Source organism: Dipodomys spectabilis, unplaced genomic scaffold (genome assembly GCF_019054845.1).
Source record: "Dipodomys spectabilis isolate Male_0828 unplaced genomic scaffold, ASM1905484v1 ptg000609l, whole genome shotgun sequence".
NCBI classification, from domain to species: domain Eukaryota; kingdom Metazoa; phylum Chordata; class Mammalia; order Rodentia; family Heteromyidae; genus Dipodomys; species Dipodomys spectabilis.
In genome coordinates, this window is record NW_024871286.1 from 952,016 (window position 1) to 969,059 (window position 17,044).

At 66.1% G+C, this 17,044-nt stretch overlaps 2 protein-coding genes across 3 annotated transcripts; both read right to left on the reverse strand.

Annotated features, from left to right (window-relative positions):
• Positions 1 to 2,149: 2,149 nt before the first annotated feature.
• Positions 2,150 to 4,134, reverse strand: Lpar2 (lysophosphatidic acid receptor 2). The gene is made up of 2 exons (XM_042671190.1): positions 3,393 to 4,134; positions 2,150 to 2,463 (listed from the first exon to the last, which is right to left on the reverse strand). The coding sequence occupies exons 1-2, from the start codon at positions 4,132 to 4,134 to the stop codon at positions 2,150 to 2,152; spliced, it is 1,056 nt and encodes a 351-aa protein (XP_042527124.1).
• Positions 4,135 to 6,626: 2,492 nt separating this feature from the next.
• On the reverse strand, positions 6,627 to 16,407 carry LOC122100819 (GEM interacting protein). 2 transcript variants are annotated; one of them, XM_042671174.1, is made up of 21 exons: positions 16,294 to 16,407; positions 15,432 to 15,504; positions 14,303 to 14,378; positions 14,151 to 14,208; positions 13,578 to 13,703; positions 13,429 to 13,493; positions 13,227 to 13,334; positions 12,223 to 12,303; positions 11,968 to 12,138; positions 11,739 to 11,876; positions 11,051 to 11,247; positions 10,718 to 10,824; positions 10,556 to 10,645; positions 10,296 to 10,373; positions 9,892 to 10,046; positions 9,522 to 9,710; positions 9,296 to 9,433; positions 9,020 to 9,207; positions 8,461 to 8,812; positions 7,390 to 7,456; positions 6,627 to 7,272 (listed from the first exon to the last, which is right to left on the reverse strand). In XM_042671174.1, exons 1-21 carry the CDS (start codon positions 16,310 to 16,312, stop codon positions 6,914 to 6,916), a joined length of 2,835 nt encoding a protein of 944 aa, XP_042527108.1. In that variant the 5' UTR covers positions 16,313 to 16,407; the 3' UTR covers positions 6,627 to 6,913. The 2 variants fall into 2 exon arrangements, with proteins under 2 accessions (XP_042527108.1, XP_042527107.1); XM_042671173.1 differs by having other exon boundaries at positions 10,556 to 10,824.
• Positions 16,408 to 17,044: the final 637 nt, after the last annotated feature.

Here is a 17,044-nt window from a genome sequence, read left to right on the forward strand (position 1 = left end):
GGGCTGATGGGGAAACCCCAGGCTCCCCTCAGTAACAGGAAGTAATTGAGCACACAGAGGATGGCCTGTGTGAAAGGTCAGCCACACGCTGAGGAAACCTGACTGGGGGCCTTCAGAGAGCCAAGTGGAGGGGTGGGGGGTTGGCATTCAGGACTTCAGGGGAGCCGGGCCTGGTGGCACATGCCTATAATCCCAGCACTCAGAAGGCCGAGGGAAGACTGCATGTTCAAGAGCAGCCGGGGCTACCTAGGAAGAAGCGTCCCAAGGGGAAACCTCGGTCCACAGAATGAGAAAGGACCCAAATGTTTTTGATTCTGCAGAAACAGATGTTTTATTGACGTTGATTAATAAAGGGAGGGGGCTGAGAGGAGACCTGGATGTTCAGATTCCTGCTGTGAACCCTGCGTGGGATCTGCACTGGTGAAGGAGCGAAGAACACACAGCGGCTGGCCCGCTGCCCAGGATGCCCCCCGGGGGTGCTGAGGGGGACACGGGGCCCCCGGGGCACAGGGCTTGGGCCTCCATACATCAGAGGTGGGGCCGGCCCGCGTCAGACCCCAGCCACAGGGGACCTGGAAGGACCCCAGCTCTCAAATTCTCCATCTCGATTCCCATCTGCTGCGCCTGGGACTCCAAGGGGGAGAGGCAATAGATCATGAGACGGAGACAGCTGGTCACGTGACCAGAGGGCAGGTGAGAGGGTCACCGACAGGCAGACAGAGGCCATGGCAGAGACAGAAGGAAGCCAAAGCTGGCTGGAGGGTGGCTCCGTGGTAGAGTGCTTGCTTTGCATTGCATGCATGAGGCTCTGGATTCGATTCCTCAGCACCGTATACACAGAAAAAGTTGGAAGTGGTGCTGTGGCTCAAGTGGTAGAGTGCTCATCTTGAGCTGAAGAGCTGAGGGACAGCGCCCAGGTCTAGAGTTCAAGCCCCACGACCAACAAAAAAGAAAAGAAAAAAAGGAAGCTGAAGTGACCGAGCTTGGGAGAGACAGGGCCAGGAAAGCACCTCTCACTGTCACCCCCAGCTACTCAGGAGGCTGAAATCTAAGGATCAAGGTTCAAGGCCATCCCAGACGGAAAAGTCCATAAGAGTCTCATCTCCAATGAACCAGCAGAAAGCTGGAAGTAGAGCTGTGGCTCAAGTGATGGAGTGCCAGCTTTGAGTGGAAAAAGAGTGCAGGGTTCTGAGTTCAAGCCTCAGTACTGGTATGCGAGCATGTACACACACACACACACACACACACACACAAGTGAGAGTCTGGAGATGCCACATCAAGATTCCTCCAGAAGCTGTGCACTGGTGGCTCACACCTGTTATCCTAGATACTTGGGAGGCTGAGATCTGAGGATTGAGGTTCAAAGCCAACCTGGGCAGGAGAGTCTGTGAAACTCTTATCTTCAATGAACCACCAGAAAACTGGAAGTGGCGCTGTGGCTTAAGTGGTAGAGCACTAGCCTTGAGCTGAAGAGCTGAGGGACAGCGCCCAGGCCCAGAGTTCAAGACCCACCACCAACAAAAAAAAGACTCCTCCAGAGCCCAAGCCCCGGGAGACTGATCCAGGACAGCAGGACGGATGGAGACAGCACAGTGAGCCTTACCACCGCATGGGGTCTCCCTGTGAGCCCCTCAGTGCTAATGAAGGCCTCCCCAGCACCCCTCACTCTGCTGTTAGATGGAGCCGGTGGCCCAGCAGAGCCCACTGCACCCTGCCGGGAAGCTGGACATGGGAAGGTCACTCAACACGGTACAAAACTGTCCACCATCACCACAGCTGCCGGCGCCGCCGGGTGCCTCTGGCTCACGCCTGTCATCCCAGCTCGTCAGGAGGCTGAGATCTGAGGATCGCAGTTCAAAGCCAGCCTGGGCAGGAAAGTCCATGAAACTCTGGTCTCCAGTGAACCACCAGAAAACCCGAAGTGGCGCTGTGGCTCAGGTGGTAGAGCGCTGGCCTGGAGCTGAAGAGCTGAGGGACAGCGCCCAGGCCCAGAGTTCAAGGCCCACGACCCACAAAACAAAAACAAAACCATCCATTACAAACCCCTCACACCTGAGCTGAGGGAAGGACAGAGGCGGGAGCCGGTGGGCCTCTCCTCCCGGCCCAGGCCCCGCGCCAGGCCCAGGCCCCGCGCCAGGCAGTGCCGGGGCTACAGGGTGGAGTCTATCAGCAGGTGGCCGTTCTCCCGCAGCGCGATGCGCGCGCCCGCGCCCGGCCCGGCGGAGGGTGACGGGCGCGCGGCCCCGGGGTCGGCCCGGCGCCCGCACGCCCAGCAGAGGAGGCGGCGGAAGGTGCGGCGCATCTCGGCATCGCGGCAGGAGTACACGGCGGCGTTCACCAGCGAGTTGGCCTCGGCCAGGAGGAGGACGTACTTCTCCAGGGCCAGGACGTTGCAGGACTTGCAGTCCAGCCCGTCTAGGAGCAGCAGCACCTGGCCCGGCGTCCAGCAGACCACGAACGCCCCTGCGGGACGGAGGCGGGGCTGAGCCGAGCCGGGCCCCGCGTGGGGCGTGGGCCGAGCTGGCTTGGCAGGGACTAAGACAGGACTCCACACAGCCGCTCTGCTCAGGGTGGTCAGGGCCCTGGAAGCTTCTGTGTGGAAATCTCATTGAGGACAACTGAGCCAATCCTTAGCTCACACCTCCTATCCCAGCTGCTCAGGAGGCTGAGCTCGGAGGATCTCGGTTCAAAGCCAGCCCAGGCAGGACGGTTCAAAGCCAGCCCAGGCAGGAAAGTCCATGAGCCTTTTTCTTTTGTCGATTGTGGAGCCTGAACTCTGGGCCTGGGTGCTGTCCCTCAGCTCTTCAGCTCAAGGCTAGCGCTCTACCACTTGAGCCACAGCGTCACTTCCAGCCTTTTCTGCTTATGTGGTGCTGAGGAATCGAACCCAGGGCCTCATGCATGCAAGGCAAGCGCTCTACCACTGAGCCACCTTCCCAGTCCTCCATGAGACTTTTGATACCAATGAACCACCAAAACTGCGGGAGGCAGAGCTGTGGCTCAAAGTGGCGGTGTGCTGGTCTTGCGTGAAAAAGCTCAGGGCCAGCGCCCAGGCCCAGAGTTCAAGCCCCACCACCGACAAAAAAGAAAAAAGACCCGGGACCGGCACAAAATGTCAGCCCTGTTTTGGGACGGCAGGCAGGATGTGTGTCCACCCAAGTCCTTTTAGCACCAGTCCAGTGGGGGTCGGGAAAGGCTTCCTATGAAGCACAGGAGTCAGCGGGGCCTGCACCTGCCTTTCAAGGCCTTGCGGGCTGACCATGCGGGCTCGGCCTCGGAGCTTCTCCTTCCCTGGCAGCTCCTCGGATCACCCCACCCTTCCAGCCTGCTCTCCCAGATAAAGTGTCCATGGGGTGGGGTAGGGGGAAGTGGGGGAGGGCAGGGGCACTCACCCAGGATGATGACCACCGTCTTGACCAGGCTGAGCGTGGTCTCTCGGTAGCGGGGGTGGCAGCTCACGTGCTCGGCCATGCGCTGCACCCGCCTCCTGACGTAGAAGAAGATGCGCGCGTAGACGGCCACCATGAGCAGGAAGACTAGCAGGCTGGACAGTGCCCACACAGCCAGATAGGAGCGGCTGAGCAGGGGCGCCATGCGGGAGCAGCGGTCCAGGGCGCAGAGGCAGTGCCAGAAGTGGGCGGGCAGCAGGCCCAGGCCCAGGGCGGCCCCCCACACCCCCGCGATGAGCGCCAGCACGCGGCCGCGGGGCAGCTGGCCGTGCAGCTGCACGGCCATCACGCTGCGGTGCCGCTCCACGGCGATGGCCAGCAGCGTGGCCACCGACGCCGTCAGGCTGGTGTCCAGCAGGCCCTGCCTGAGGAACCAGGCGCTGAGGGACAGGCGGGCGGTGCGCGGGCCCGTGTGGAACATGAGGAAGAGGTAGGCCACCCCCGCGAAGAGGTCGGCGGCCGCCAGGTTGCCCAGCAGGTAGTAGATGGGCTGGTGGAAGCGGCGGTTGGAGGCGATGGCGGCGATGACCAGCAGGTTGGTCAGCAGCACCAGAGCGCTCACCGTCAGCCCCAGCGCCACCACCACCGCGTCCTTGGGCCGCCAGTGCGCGCTGAGCTCCTTGCCGCTGTTGTTGTAGAAGAAGCCGATGGTCTCGTTGTAGTAGCAGTGGCCCATAGTGACCATCTGAGGGGAGACAGACGGACAGAGGGACGGACGGACACAGCGAGGTGAGGGGGGCGGCGCCCCGCGGGGGACCTGGGCGGGAGGGGCCCGCGCTTTTCGGTAATGAACCCTTTGATGAGCGATCCCGAGACGCGGTGCTTTGTGTTGGCTCCTCGACGGCCCAGTCCGACCCGCGGGCCTCGCGCGGGGGCCGGGGCCAGGTCGGCGGGGGAACGGGGAGCGGGGCCGGACAAAGGGGCGAGAGCGGCGGGGCGGCTGGGGCCCCCGGGGCGCCGGAGGACCGGAGGATAGAGGGACCAGGGACCCGGGAGATGGGCGGGGGCCGGGAGATCGGGGACCCGGGGAACCCGGGCGCCGGGCACAGCGAGCCGCCGAGGCCGGGGCGGGCCCGGGCTGAGCCCCGCGCGCACCCGGCGCCGGGGTGACTCAGAGCGGGCAGGGGCCGCCCCGAAAGCCGGCGGCAGGGTTTGGGCGCGAGCTCCCGGCGCAGGCGGCGCGCGGGGCGGCTGTGCGCGGGACCCGGCGGTCTCCGGGACAAAGCCGGTGCGGGTCCGGAGGCGGCGGGGCCTCCGCGCGCCCCGGCTGGGGGAGGGGCTCGCCCGCCCCGGCACCCGCACCCGCCCTCCGTGCCCGGGCAGGCCTTACCTGGTCAGGCCGCACTCGGGCCGGGCTCTCGATGCCTCGCGGCGGGCCGGCGACCCATGGCCCTGTGCGGCCGAGCCCGGCGGGAAGCCAGCGGCGTCCGGGAGTGGAGAGCCCGCGGCCCGGGAAGCGGGAGAGGCGGGATCTGGAGCCACGCCCCCACCAACCATGCCCACAGATTGGCCACGCCCACAGCACCGGCACGACCCCGCCCGCTGGGATAACCCACCCTGGCCACGCCTACCGCGACAGGGGAGGCCCCGCCCCCTCATAGAAGCCGCGTAGCCCCGCCCCCGACACCTGGGGAAGTCCCGCCCAGGCCGGCCTTCGGAAGTGGGGTCTCCCGGAACCACAGCTCCCCACGTTTCCCATTTCCTCCGTCCCTCCCGTCACCCTTTTCACTTCCGGCGCAGGAGCCCCTACCCCAATCTCTGTGGGCCTCCCATGCCTGCAATTTCCAAACTTGGGGAGACTGAGTGCCCCCGGTCTCCCTCCCACCCCCCCACATGGCCAAAGCACACGCGCGGAGCGGGGCGAGCTCGGTGTCCCGCCCCCTCCGCTCTGGCCCCGCCCCCACCTTAGGGTCCAATCCGCCGCCGAGCCGAGAGCCGCGGCCCCGCCCCGCCTCCCGCCCCCGCGGCCCCACCCCGCCTCCCTTCCCCGCGGCCCCGCCCCCGGGCCCCTGGCGTGCTGGGCCCCGCCCCCGCGCCCCGCCCCACCCCCTGGCGTGCTGGGCCCCGCCCCCGTGCCCCGCCCCACCCCCTGGCGTGCTGGGCCCCGCCCTTACTGCCAGCCCCGTGGCTTCTGGCCCCGCCCCCGGCGTGCTGGGCCCCGCCCCGCCCCGCCCCCGGGGCGTGCTGGGCCCCGCCTCCTGCCCGCCCCCGCCCCGCCTCCAGGCCCGGGGCGTGCTGGGCCCCGCCTCCTGCCCGCCCCGCCTCCACCCTGCCCCGCCCCCGGGGCGTGCTGGGCCCCGCCCCTGCCTCCCCGGCACAGCCTCCACCCTGCCCCGCCCCCGGGGCGTGCTGGGCCCCGCCTCCTGCCCGCCCCCGCCCCGCCTCCCGGCCCGGGGCGTGCTGGGCCCCGCCTCCTGCCCGCCCCCGCCCCGCCTCCCGGCCCGGGGCGTGCTGGGCCCCGCCTCCTGCCCGCCCCGCCTCCAGGCCCGGGGCGTGCTGGGCCCCGCCTCCTGCCCGCCCCCGCCCCGCCTCCACCCTGCCCCGCCCCCGGGGCGTGCTGGGCCCCGCCCCCGCGTCCCTGGCACAGCCTCCACCCTGCCCCGCCCCCGGGGCGTGCTGGGCCCCGCCTCCTGCCCGCCCCCGCCCCGCCTCCCGGCCCGGGGCGTGCTGGGCCCCGCCTCCTGCCCGCCCTCGCCCCGCCTCCGGGCCCGGGGCGTGCTGGGCCCCGCGGGGAGCACACAGCCCCATTGTCTCGGTTATCGGCGCCTGGCTGGGCCCCGACTGAGCTCGGGGAGGGGGGCTGCGTGACCCTCGGCCGGGCCCTCCGCTCCTCCGAGTCTGCTCGGTGGGCCTCGAACCCGGTTCACCGCCCCGGGCCTTTTCCTGAGATAGGATCTAGGTTTTCGTCAGGGCCGCGGGCGGCTGGGCTCCCCGGGCCAGGCCAGGCCGCCTCCGGTGGACAGTGAGTCACCGGCCGCCCGTGGTGGAGCTGGGGTCCTGAACTTTTGGCCTGGGTCGGCGGGCGGGGCTCTGGGGTCCCGGAGGGGACCGATCACAGGTCCGAGCCATGGGACCCGGGCCTCGGCCTCTCCTGGTTGGTCAAGTGGGGCGATGGGTCAGGTCCTGGGGCGGCCTCCTTCGGGGCCCTCTCTTGGGAGAAACAGATGGGCAAGAAGATACTAGAAAACGTTTATTCAGAGGTCACAGGACCCCAGGCACCGCCAGGGTGTGGAGTCGGGGGTGGGGTTGGGGTCGCAGTCAAAGCAGCACTAAAGTTCCAGAGGTCAGAGACTGGGTGGACCCCTGCGTCGTGACCTGTATTGACCCTGAGTGACCTCCGACCCGAGTGGTCCAGACACTTGAGACCATAGTGTCCGGTAGGGGGGATCCTGGGACATCTCCCCTGAGTGTCTGGGGCCTTGGGCCCTTCGGACGTCGGGTCGAGCCAGGAGCTGGGGGTGGGGTCAGAAGCGGTCCTCCTCCTCCAGAGCTGGGGCGTTGGGGCCTCCAGGGGCCAGGGACACAGCCTCGCTGTCCAGCTTGGAGAGGAGCCGGGCTGTCTCCTGCGTGATCTCGAAGTGCTTGGGCAGTGGGGTGCGGCGCAGGGGGGTCCCCTCGGGGGCAGCTGCAGCAGGGCCAGGACCCCCTCCCTTCGAACTCCCTGGAGAGCTGTCCTCAGGCAGCGTGGAGGCCACCAGGGCCAAACTGGACAGCTGCTGAGTGACAGGGTGCATGGCCCCCCGCGGGTACTTCACCGGCTGCCGGCTGAAATGGCCGCGGGGCTGCGTCCCCAGGACGGGGTCCTCAGAGCCTGGGCTGGACACTGTGTGTGGGGAGGGGTCAGTGCTGGGCAGAGCTGGGCATCCCAAGTTCTCCACATACCACCCTCCCCCGGGCAGGGGACCCCCCCAATGCCCGAGTTAGTCCCCAACATACGCACCTTCTCCTCCTTCATCTTGGGTGTCTTCACCTTCCTCCTCTCTTAGGTCATTCTGCAGAGTTGGGTTCTGCAGGGAGAACCCCAAAAATGTGACCCCCCAGATTCCTTGAGACTCTTGGGAAAGCTACAGGAAGTCCTTTGAGCCGGGTGCTGGTGGCTCACACCTGTCATCCAAGCTGCTCAGGAGGCTGAGATCTGAGAATTGCTGTTCAAAACCAGCCCAGGCAAGGGCTGGGAAGGTGGCTCAGTGGTACAGCACTTGCCTTGCAAGCCTGAGGCCCTGGGTTCGATTCCTCAGCACCACATAAGCAAAAAGAAAAAAAGCTGGAAGTGGTGCTTTGGCTCAAGTGGTAGAGCGATAGTCTTGAGCTCAAGAGCTGACGGACAGCGCCCAGGCCCAGAGTTCAGGCCCCACGACTGGACCCAAAACCAGCCCAGGCAAGAAAGTCCATGAAGCTCTTATTTCCAATAAACCACTAGAAAACCAGCTGTGGCTCAAGTGGAAGAGCGCCAGCTGTGAGCAAGAAAGGTCAGGGGGGTCAGGGCTCAGGCTGAGACCCCAGTTCATCTTCTTGGTTCACACGTGGGTTCCGGCTGATGAGCAATGAGTTCCTTTGGACTGTGAGTGCCACTTCACCACTCCACGCTTTGTTTTTTTGGTCAGTCATGGAGTTTGAACTCTGGGCCTGGGCGCTGTCCCTCAGCTCTTCAGCTCAAGGCTAGCACTCTACCACTTGAGCCACTTCTGGTTTTCTGGTGGTTCATTGGAGATAAGAATCTCACGGACTTTCTTGCCCAGGCTGGCTTTGAACTGCGATCCTCAGATCTCAGCCTCCTGAGTGGTTAGGATGACAGGTGGGAGCCATGGGTGCCAGGCTTCTATGAGATGCTTATTCCCAACAAACCATCAAAAACTGGAAGTGAAGCTGTGGCTTGAGTGGTACAGCGCTAGCCTCGAGCTAAAAAGTGTACCAGCAATCACACACACACAGGAGAGAGAGAGACAGAGACAGCCAGAGCATTGAACTAGTTAAGGCACTATCCGCACCCATGGGTCCAGCAGGCTCCTACCTGGGGGTGCATGGCCGCCTCCAGAGCACCGTGCGGCGTGGGGTCTGGGCTGGCTTCAGAGGCTGTGGCTGGGGGCCGAGGCTGGGGGGTGGTCGTGGGGGGTTCCAGGGCGGGGCTGGGGTCCTGGGGCAGTGGCTCGGTGATCAGGGGCAGCTCGTCCATCCCGAAGATCTGCTCATAGTTGGTGATGAGGAACTCCACCAGCTGGGCCTGGTGTGTGGAGTCCAGCAGGCAGGCAACGGAGCTGGCGCCCGGGGCTTTGGGGGCATCTGGTGGCCGCAGCAGCGTTGGGCCAAACACAATGCCCAGGTTGTTGGCAGACATCTTGTTTTCCTCAAACTGTGTGGCCACCCTGAGGACAGGTGGACGAGGGTGAGCAGAGGGTGGAGGCCGCTGGACAAGGGAAGGGCAGAGCCTGCAGGGCTGCCAGGCCACCTGTCACCCCTGGAGATTCCCATCCAGAGCCTGAGATCAGGTGTCAGAACCCAGGGAACAGGTCAAAGGTGGGGGGGGGGAAAACAGTGCATGGTCACGTGACCAGGGAAGGGTCAGCCCACACCTGAACAGGTGCGCCACCAGGTGGCGTAGGGTGTTGTAGTTGGAGTTGGGCAGCTGCACCAGGAGGCTCTTGAGCTCGTGGATCAGCTCAGGGCTGGGGCTGGGGGCGCCCCCGGGGTCCGTGCGCAGGGTCTTAGCCACAGACATGAAGGAGTTGTACAAGTGGAAGGGGACCACGGGGTCGGTGAGCTGGGACGAGGGGGCACAGTGTGAGAGCAAGGCCCTCGGGGGGGCCCCAGCCCGAGTCCGCCCGCTACTATCTCCCCTGAGCACTCACCTCCTGGAGGAACCTCTTGAGGACACTTGTGATGTCATGAGGTGAGTTTCCAGAAAGTTCTACCAGGGCTCGGCCATTCTCAAAGGCCTGACACAGCCGCTCCACACGGACCCGGGATCCGCTGACCCGGTAGATGCCCTGGGGGACAGGTGGAGAGGGGGGACCCCCGGGTGGTGACGTGGGCGGGGACGGGGCGGGGACGGGGTGGCCACGGCAGAGGCACTACCTGCACACTCAGGGCGCGGTGCTCGATCTCCGCCGTGCACTTGGAGATCACAAAGGGCACCTCCTCGGGGAAGTCCCGGGGGAGCTGCACGAAGTCCACCCCAAACAGGGCCGTCCGCCCCGGGAGCCGCCGGTGCCCGCACAGGATCAGCAGAGTCTCCAGACAGCGCTTGTGACAGGTCAGGAAGCACTGGAGGTCAAGGGCACAGGGTCAAGAGGTCACTGGGGTCAGTGGGGTCAGAAAAGGGTGTCCGAAGCCTCAAGACCGGGGCGGCCTCAGAGAGAGGATGCTGTGGGGGGGGGGTCCTGGGGGGAGCGGGAGGGGGAGGTCTCAGGCTGGGGGGTCCTGGGCGGGGTCGGCGGGGCCGCACCTCCTCGCACTCGGCCCCGCTGACCATGAAGGCGTCGCACTCTCGGCACTTGGCAGGGCCCCGCAGCCGGCGGAGCCGGTGGGTCTGCGCCGCGGGGGACAGCGACCCCTTCCTGAAGGGGCTGCTCAGCCCGTTCTCCGGCCCATCTCCCAGATCTGAAGGGAAGCCGAGTCAGGAGCCTGGTCTCTCCTGCCCCCCCCTCCCGGCCCCCCCCCCCGGCCCCAGGCCCGCACCCCCCCCCCCGGCCCCAGGCCCGCAACCCCCCCCCCCCCCCCGGCCCCAGGCCCGCAACCCCCCCCCCCCGCCCCAGGCCCGCACCCCCCCCCGGCCCGCACCCCTCCCCCCGGCCCCAGGCCCGCACCCCCCCCCCCCCCAGCCCCAGGCCCGCACCCCTCCCGTCTCACCGGGATCACGCTCCTCAAAGTCATCCGAGGACTCGGTGCCCGTGGACGCGGCCTTCATCAGCCGCCGTGCGCCAGAGCCTGGGGTCACAGGGTCACGAGGGATTGTAGGATCACCCTGGGGACCCCCCCCCGCCCCCTTAGGGAGAGATCAGAAATCCCATTCAAGGGTCAGAGGTAGAGGGAATAGGCGGATAGGCAGAGGCAAGGTCAGAGGTCAGAGGGCACGTTCGATGGAAGGCCAGTGCGTGGCCTCTCCTCACCTGGGCTGGACGTGGGAGAGTCCAGGGATCGAGACTCGCTGCTGCCCCCGAGGCTGTCCGCATCCCCGCCGGGCGCGGGGCCGGGCGTCCCTGGGTGGGGACAGGTCGGTGAGGACCGTCCGCAGCCCGCGCCAGCCGCTCCCGGGGCCGGGCCGCGCTTACCCCGGCAGCCCGCGCCTGCGTCCTCCCACGGGCCTGGCTCCCCACAACACTCGTCCAGCCTCGGGGGTGGGGGCCCGGAGGGCTTCTTCCTCACGTCCGCAGGGGCGCTGGCAGGAGAGAGGAGAGGGCTGCACCCCGGGAAACGGGACTGCGGGGACAGAACCCGGGACAGAACCCGGGCGCAGCGCAGCTCTGCGGCCCGGGGTGTCCAGGCTCTGGGACTGGAGAGGCCCTGACCCTCCCAGGACCCGGGACCGGCCTCCCCGCAGGGTGAGGGCTCGGCCTGGAGCCCAGCCCTGCGCCCCGACCCCAGCGAGCAGAGGGAGGCCCCACCTGGACACGGGCGGCGAGAACTCCTCGAAGGAGAAGGGCGGCGGCGGGGGCGCGGGGGTCTCCGGCCGCAGCGCCTGCACGAACTCCTGGTAGCGCTGGCCGGGCTGGAAGGGCGCGCAGCACTCGGCCAGGGCGGAGAAGGCGCGGGGCCCGTGCTCCGCCTGCGCCCCGCGCAGCCTGAACAGGCCCAGCGTCACCTGGCCCCAGAGACAGGCGTCAAGGAGGGGGCCGGGCCTGGCGCTCCGGGGGCGGAGCAAGAGCGGGAGGGGGATCCAGGCTCTTATTGGTCACCTTAAGACATGGGGAGGGGCCCAGTCTTGTGGGGGAAGAGCCAGGCCCAGATCAGTGTGTGGAGGCATGACCTGGTATCCACAGCCAGGGTGGAGCTTTGCCCCTATTGGTCAATGATAGGGGGCGGAGCTCAGCATCCTGGGAGTGGAGCTTGTCCTAATTGGCCAGTGACTGGGGGTGTGGCCCAGTGCTCTGGGGGAGGAGCCACGTGCCATGGGGTGCCAGGGGTAGAGCTTAACCCTATTGGTCAGCGCGCGGAGGCGTGGCCTTCCACATGTGCGGACCGGGTAGTGAATGGCGGAGGGGCGGCAGACTGTGCCGAGTTCCGGCGACCCAGGGGGGGGGGGGGGGGCGGGGGCACCCCGCGGGGGCGCCGTGAAGAGGGAGGGCGACTCACCCGCCTCAGCACTTCGTCCCCCTGCAGCACCAGCTTGCGCACGTGCGACACGATCCGCTGCTTGGCGGTCTCCAGGTCCTGCTGCCGGGCGTTGGCCGCGCGGACGCAGGCCTGGTACAGCGCCTCGGCCTCCTGCGCCTGGGGAAACCGAGGCGGCGGGGCGCGTGTGGAGGGCGGCGGAGGGAGGCGGCGCCCCACGCCCGGGAGGGGAGGGCGGCCGGGTCCCCACCTTGGCCTGGGCCTCCTCTCGGGAGCGCCGCCGCCGCTCCTGCTGCTTGCTGGGCGCGGGCGAGGCCTGGGGCCCCGGGTCCTCCGGGGAGCCCAGCGAGCGCGCCCACAGCTCCTCGCTGCGCTGCACGTACTGGAGCTGGGCCCGGCGCAGCGCCTGCACAGCCTCGTTCTGCGGGAGGGGAGGGCGGGTGGAGGTCAGCGCCCCCCCCCCCCCGCGGACACCCCGCGGCCCCACCCCCGCCCTGGGCCTCACCATCCGCTTCTGCTCCCTCATCCACTGCTCCTTGAACTCCTTCCGCCATTTCTCAATCTCTGTGCGTTTGGCGGCCAGGGGCTGGGAGGGAGGAAGGGAGGGAGGAAGGGAGAGGGAGGGGATGAGGTGGTCAGGGCACCTCAGGTCCACTCCATCGGTCTGATCAAGTCCTGGTGCCCATGTGCCTTTCCCCTGCTAGACCCTGTTCTCTTTTTTCAGTGCCGGGAATTGAATCCCCGGCCTTGGTATATGCATGCATGGGGTTTGAACTCAGGGCCTGCGGCACTAAGGCTGGTGCTCTGCTAGTTGAGCCACCACTCCACTTCTGGCTTTTCTGGGGCTTCATTGGAAATAAGTCTCATGGAGCCAGGTGCGGGTGTCTCACACCTGTCATCCTAGCTACTCAGGAGGCTGAGATCTGAGGATCGAGGTTCAAAGCCAGCCCAGACAGGAAAGGCCATGGACACTCTTCTCCAATTAACCACCAGAAACGGAAGTGGTGCTGTGGCTCAAATGGTAGAGAACTAGACTTCAGCTGAAGAGCTGAGGGACAGCACCCAGGCCCACAGTTCAAGTCCCACAACCAAAAAACAAACAAACAAAAGTCTCATGAACATTCCCATCCAGGCTGGCTTTGAACCTCAATTCTCAGACCTCAGCCTCCTGAGTAGCTAGTATGACAGGCATGAGCCACTGGTGCCTGTCTCCCCCCACACCAATATCCAGGCGCAGAACTGAGCTTCAGTGATCACTCAGATGCCCCATGGTTTTTTTCCTGAGGACACCGCAATCTCACCGCTCCTCACACACAAATTGCACTGTTTTGCAATTGCACAGGAAGCCCGGGTTGAATCTCAGCCTGGTAACCTTGGGCAAGTTCCCAAGCATATCGGCTTCAGCTTCCGTATCAGAGAAAGGTAGATGGCGGAAGCAGTGACTTCCGGCTCCGTTATAAGGAGCAAAGGGATTGGTCCTCTAGTGTCCCGCATGTCCTGCCCCCTCACCTGGTAGTAATCTCTTTTCTGCTGGGCCAGGGTCTCCAGGGCCAGGGCTCCCAGGTTAAGGTCATGTTCCAGAAACAGGGTGTAGATGTACTGCAGCGGCATGTGGCTCTGGCAGATGGATAATGAGATACTCTGAAGATGGGGAGGGGGGCGGGGTTGGGGACTGGGGGACTGAGGCCTGGGTAGGTCTGGTTACTGCTACCTGCTGGCGGATGGATACTTTGCCAGCTTCCCCGATCTTCATGATGCTTTTGGCAAACTCCAGTTCTAGAGAAGGAGACAATGGGAGTCTGGGGCCCAGTGGGGTTTGGGTGAGCGTGGTGCGGGGGGCGGAGCGGGAGGAGTGCTCACCGTAGCTGGCTCTCTTCTCCGTCCAGGCCAGCAGCTCCTTGGCGTAGCGGCTCCAGGTCTTGGCATAGTCCAGGGCGGCATCAACACCCCCCTTGGTCCGGATGAGTCTCAGGTCCAGTTCCTCTCCTGGGAGAATCAGGGGCACCTCTGAACTCTGAGCTCTAGACCTGTCCAGGAGCCCCTGCTGTGACCCCCATGGCTCCAGGAAGCACCCGTCAATAACACTCTCCACGGCTGTGCTACACAGCCTACCCGCTGCGCTCTACCCACTGCGCCGTCATGTTCCCTGGATCTGTACAGTGCCTGGCACAGGACCCCCCCCCCCATCCTCCCCTCAAAACTCCTCTACCAGCTGGGCATCCTAGCTACTCAGGAGGCTGAGATCTGAGGATCACGGTTCAAAGCTGGCCCAAGGAAGAAACTCCATGAGATTTAACTCCAGTGAACCACCAGAAGACCGGAAGTGGCGCTGTGGCTCCAGTGGCGCTGAAGAGCTGAGAGGCAGCGCCCAGGCCCAGAATTCAAGACCCACAACCGGCCAAAAAACAAAACAAAACAAAACAAAAACCCTACCTGTGAGGGGTACAGGACTGTCCCAGGAGGAGCTGCTCTTACAGCTGGATTCACTGGTCTGGGGGCAGGGGAGAAACCGCATTCAGGAGCAAGCAGGCCAGGGCTCCCCTTCCCCGGGGGTCCCTCCTCCCTATCCCCCCCACCCGACCCACCTCAGCAGCCGTGGCAATCTTGGCAGGCTCCATGTTTTCCGGGAGGACAGCATCTCCACCCAGCATCTCAAAGGTTCTGGGGACAAAGGTGTCAGACTGGTCACCTCTGACCAATGTGCCCTATTAGGGGGAGAGAGGCTCTGGGGACCCCAGCATGTTCAGGGGACAGTGTTGGATGTCACCTCTGGGCATCTCTTGTGTGTGGAACACCTGAGGATTCGGTGCACGGGGCGGCGGGAGCTGGATTTTGAAGGGAGGGACAGGAGGCGTGAATACAGAGCCCTAAACGCGTGAGGCAAATGCTCTACCACTCAGCTACACTTCCACACAGGTTAGCGTGCTTTGTGTGTGTGTGCACCTGCACGTGCAGGTCCAGGGCTTGAATTCAAGGCCTGGGTGCTGTCCTTGAGCTTTTCCCTCAAAGCTGACACTCTACCAGTTGAGCCATGGCTGTACAGCTGGTTTTTTTTTTTTGGTGGTTTACTGGAGATAAGAGTCTCAGGGACAGCTGGGCACCAGTGGCTCACGCCTGTCATTCTAGCTACTCAGGAGGCTGAGATCTGAAGATCATGGTTCAAAGCCAACCTGGGCAGGAAAAGTCCGTGAGACTCTTATCTCCAATAAACCACCAGAAAACCGGAAGTGGTGCTGTGGCTCAAGTGGTAGAGCGCTCGCCTCATTGAGTTGAAGAGCTGAGGGACAGCGCCCAGGCCCAGAGTTCAAGACCCACGACAGACCCAAAAAAAAAAAAAGACTCTCAGGGCCTTTCCTGCCTGGGCTGCCTTCGACCCTCGATCCTCTGGTCTCAGCCTCCTGAGCAGCTGGGATGACAGGCGTGAGCCTTGAGCAACCTTCCAGGTGAGGTTTCCTAATAGAACCTGGTAAAAAGGTTTGAGGGAGACTAGATAACTTTGGCGTTCGTGGAGTAAGGACGGCAGCCATTTAAAGGGTCACAAGCAGGCTTGGTGGGGTCTTCTCCCTGTACCCCCAAGCACCTGGCAGCCCCGGCCCTCCTGCAGTCCCAGCTCAGACTGCTCAGGGTGTCAGGGAAGGTGCGGGGCGTTGCAGGGGCTTCAGGGCACCCACACGGCTTGGGATTTAGGTCTGCTGGACCCCAGCTCAGACTCACACGTTCCCCAGGGAGATCTCGAGGTTGTCCAGGCTCCGGAAGATGTCACTGTACCTCTTTCTGCTCTCGGGAGCTGGTGGGGAAGGAGAGTGTGACACGGGGCCAACCCCCGCCTCCGCGCCCGCCCGCGCAGTGGGCGCCCCATCAGTCTGGGGGGGTGCTCGGCTTGGGGAGGGAGGAATGGAGGACGATGCAGATGGACCGGGCAGATGGACCAGACGCAGCCAGGCGGGGCAGCTGGGCAGAGCGGGGCCGGCCCCGGACAGACGCCCGGACAGACCCCTGGATCCGGCCCCGGGCCGTCCAGGAGGCAGGGAGGGGGGGCTGGACAATGGAGCTCCACAGCTCCGGGGGCCAGGCAGATGGGAGCACACGTGGCACACGCGGGCCGGAGCCGCGGGCGTCCACACGCGCACACGAACACGCACCCGCCCGCCAGCCCGCGACCCCGGGGACCCGCGGGCGGCGGGGCGCGCAGGCCCCGGACACAGGACACGCACTGCGGCCGGGGACCCGGATGGGAGGCGCCCCCCCCCCCCCCGCGGGCGGCGGGAGGCCCTGCGGGGACCCGCCCGCGGCTCCCCCGCGGCACCCTCCCCCATCCCGTCAGAAGCAGAAGCAGCCACTTCCCCTTCCTGGGCCCGGCCGGCGTCCGGGGCGCGGGCTCGCCGGCGCCCGGGGAGGGCGGGTGTCGGCGCGGCCCCGGCTGGGGGGCCCCACGCCGATGGAGGCCCGCGTCCTTCCCCTCGGGGCGCCGAGTCCCCTCCGGCTCTCCGGGGAGTGACAGGCGGGGCTTCCCGGGCTAGGAAGTGAGGGGCAGCCGCCGCGGGCCATCCGGCTCCCCGGCCCCCGGGCCCCCTACCTGGCTCGGCCGCGTCCATGGCTGGGTTCGGGGGTCTCTGGGCGGACGGGTCGCGGGGGAGGCCGCACGCCCACGGGGACCAGCCCCGGCTTCCTGCCGCCTCCGCCGCCGCCGTCCCCGCCCGGTCCCAGGCCGCCCCGCCCCGCCCAGGCCACGCCCCCGAGACGCCACGCCCACCACGGCCAGGAAGCGATAGTGCCTGAGGAGGCCACGCCCCCGACACGCCCCAGCCCAGAAAGCTGAGTGCCTGCGGGAGGCCACGCCCCACCACGCCCCCAGACGAGAAGCGCGAGCCGGGGAGGCCACGCCCCCAGCAGGAAGAGAGAGTGCGGCCGGCGCGCCTGGGGCTGGGGAGGCCCAGCGCCTGGGGCTGGCCCCGCAGGCTGCCCGCAGGTCCTGAACAGCCACCTCGACCTCTGCTGGCTGATCCCTCACAGCCCCAGTGGCTGGGGCCGGTCCTGACCCGCCGTCACCCGCAATGACCATCAGAGCTGCTCCAGACCCCGGATGGAGGCTGCTTTAGACCTGGACCACAGGCCCGAGCTCTTCCAGGGCTCATCTCAGCCCCAGGGCCCTGGGGCCCAGAGCCCAGCTGGTGGCTCAGGTCACTGCTGGCCCCAGACCCTTGGGGCCCCACCTCCTCCCGGCGCCCTGGTCCTCGTGCTGCTGGCTGCCCGGCTGGTGGTGGGCTGTGCCCGGGGCAGGTGTGAACCGGATCTGACCAATGTCCCCACTGCCCCATTCCGTCCTG

What these genes read in the sequence shown, in the direction of transcription:
- LOC122100819 (XM_042671173.1), bottom strand. An exon ending in GAGATCTCCCTGGGGAACGT is followed by an intron (nt 14,379 to 15,431) that starts GTGAGTCTGAGC and finishes CTTTGTCCCCAG; the next exon opens with AACCTTTGAGATGCTGGGTG. An exon ending in AGAAAAGAGATTACTACCAG is followed by an intron (nt 12,304 to 13,226) that starts GTGAGGGGGCAG and finishes CCTCCCTCCCAG; the next exon opens with CCCCTGGCCGCCAAACGCAC.
- Lpar2 (XM_042671190.1), bottom strand. Translation starts at nt 4,134, where the DNA reads ATGGTCACTATGGGCCACTGCTACTACAACGAGACCATCGGCTTCTTC. An exon ending in GACGGTGGTCATCATCCTGG is followed by an intron (nt 2,464 to 3,392) that starts GTGAGTGCCCCT and finishes TCCGTCCCGCAG; the next exon opens with GGGCGTTCGTGGTCTGCTGG.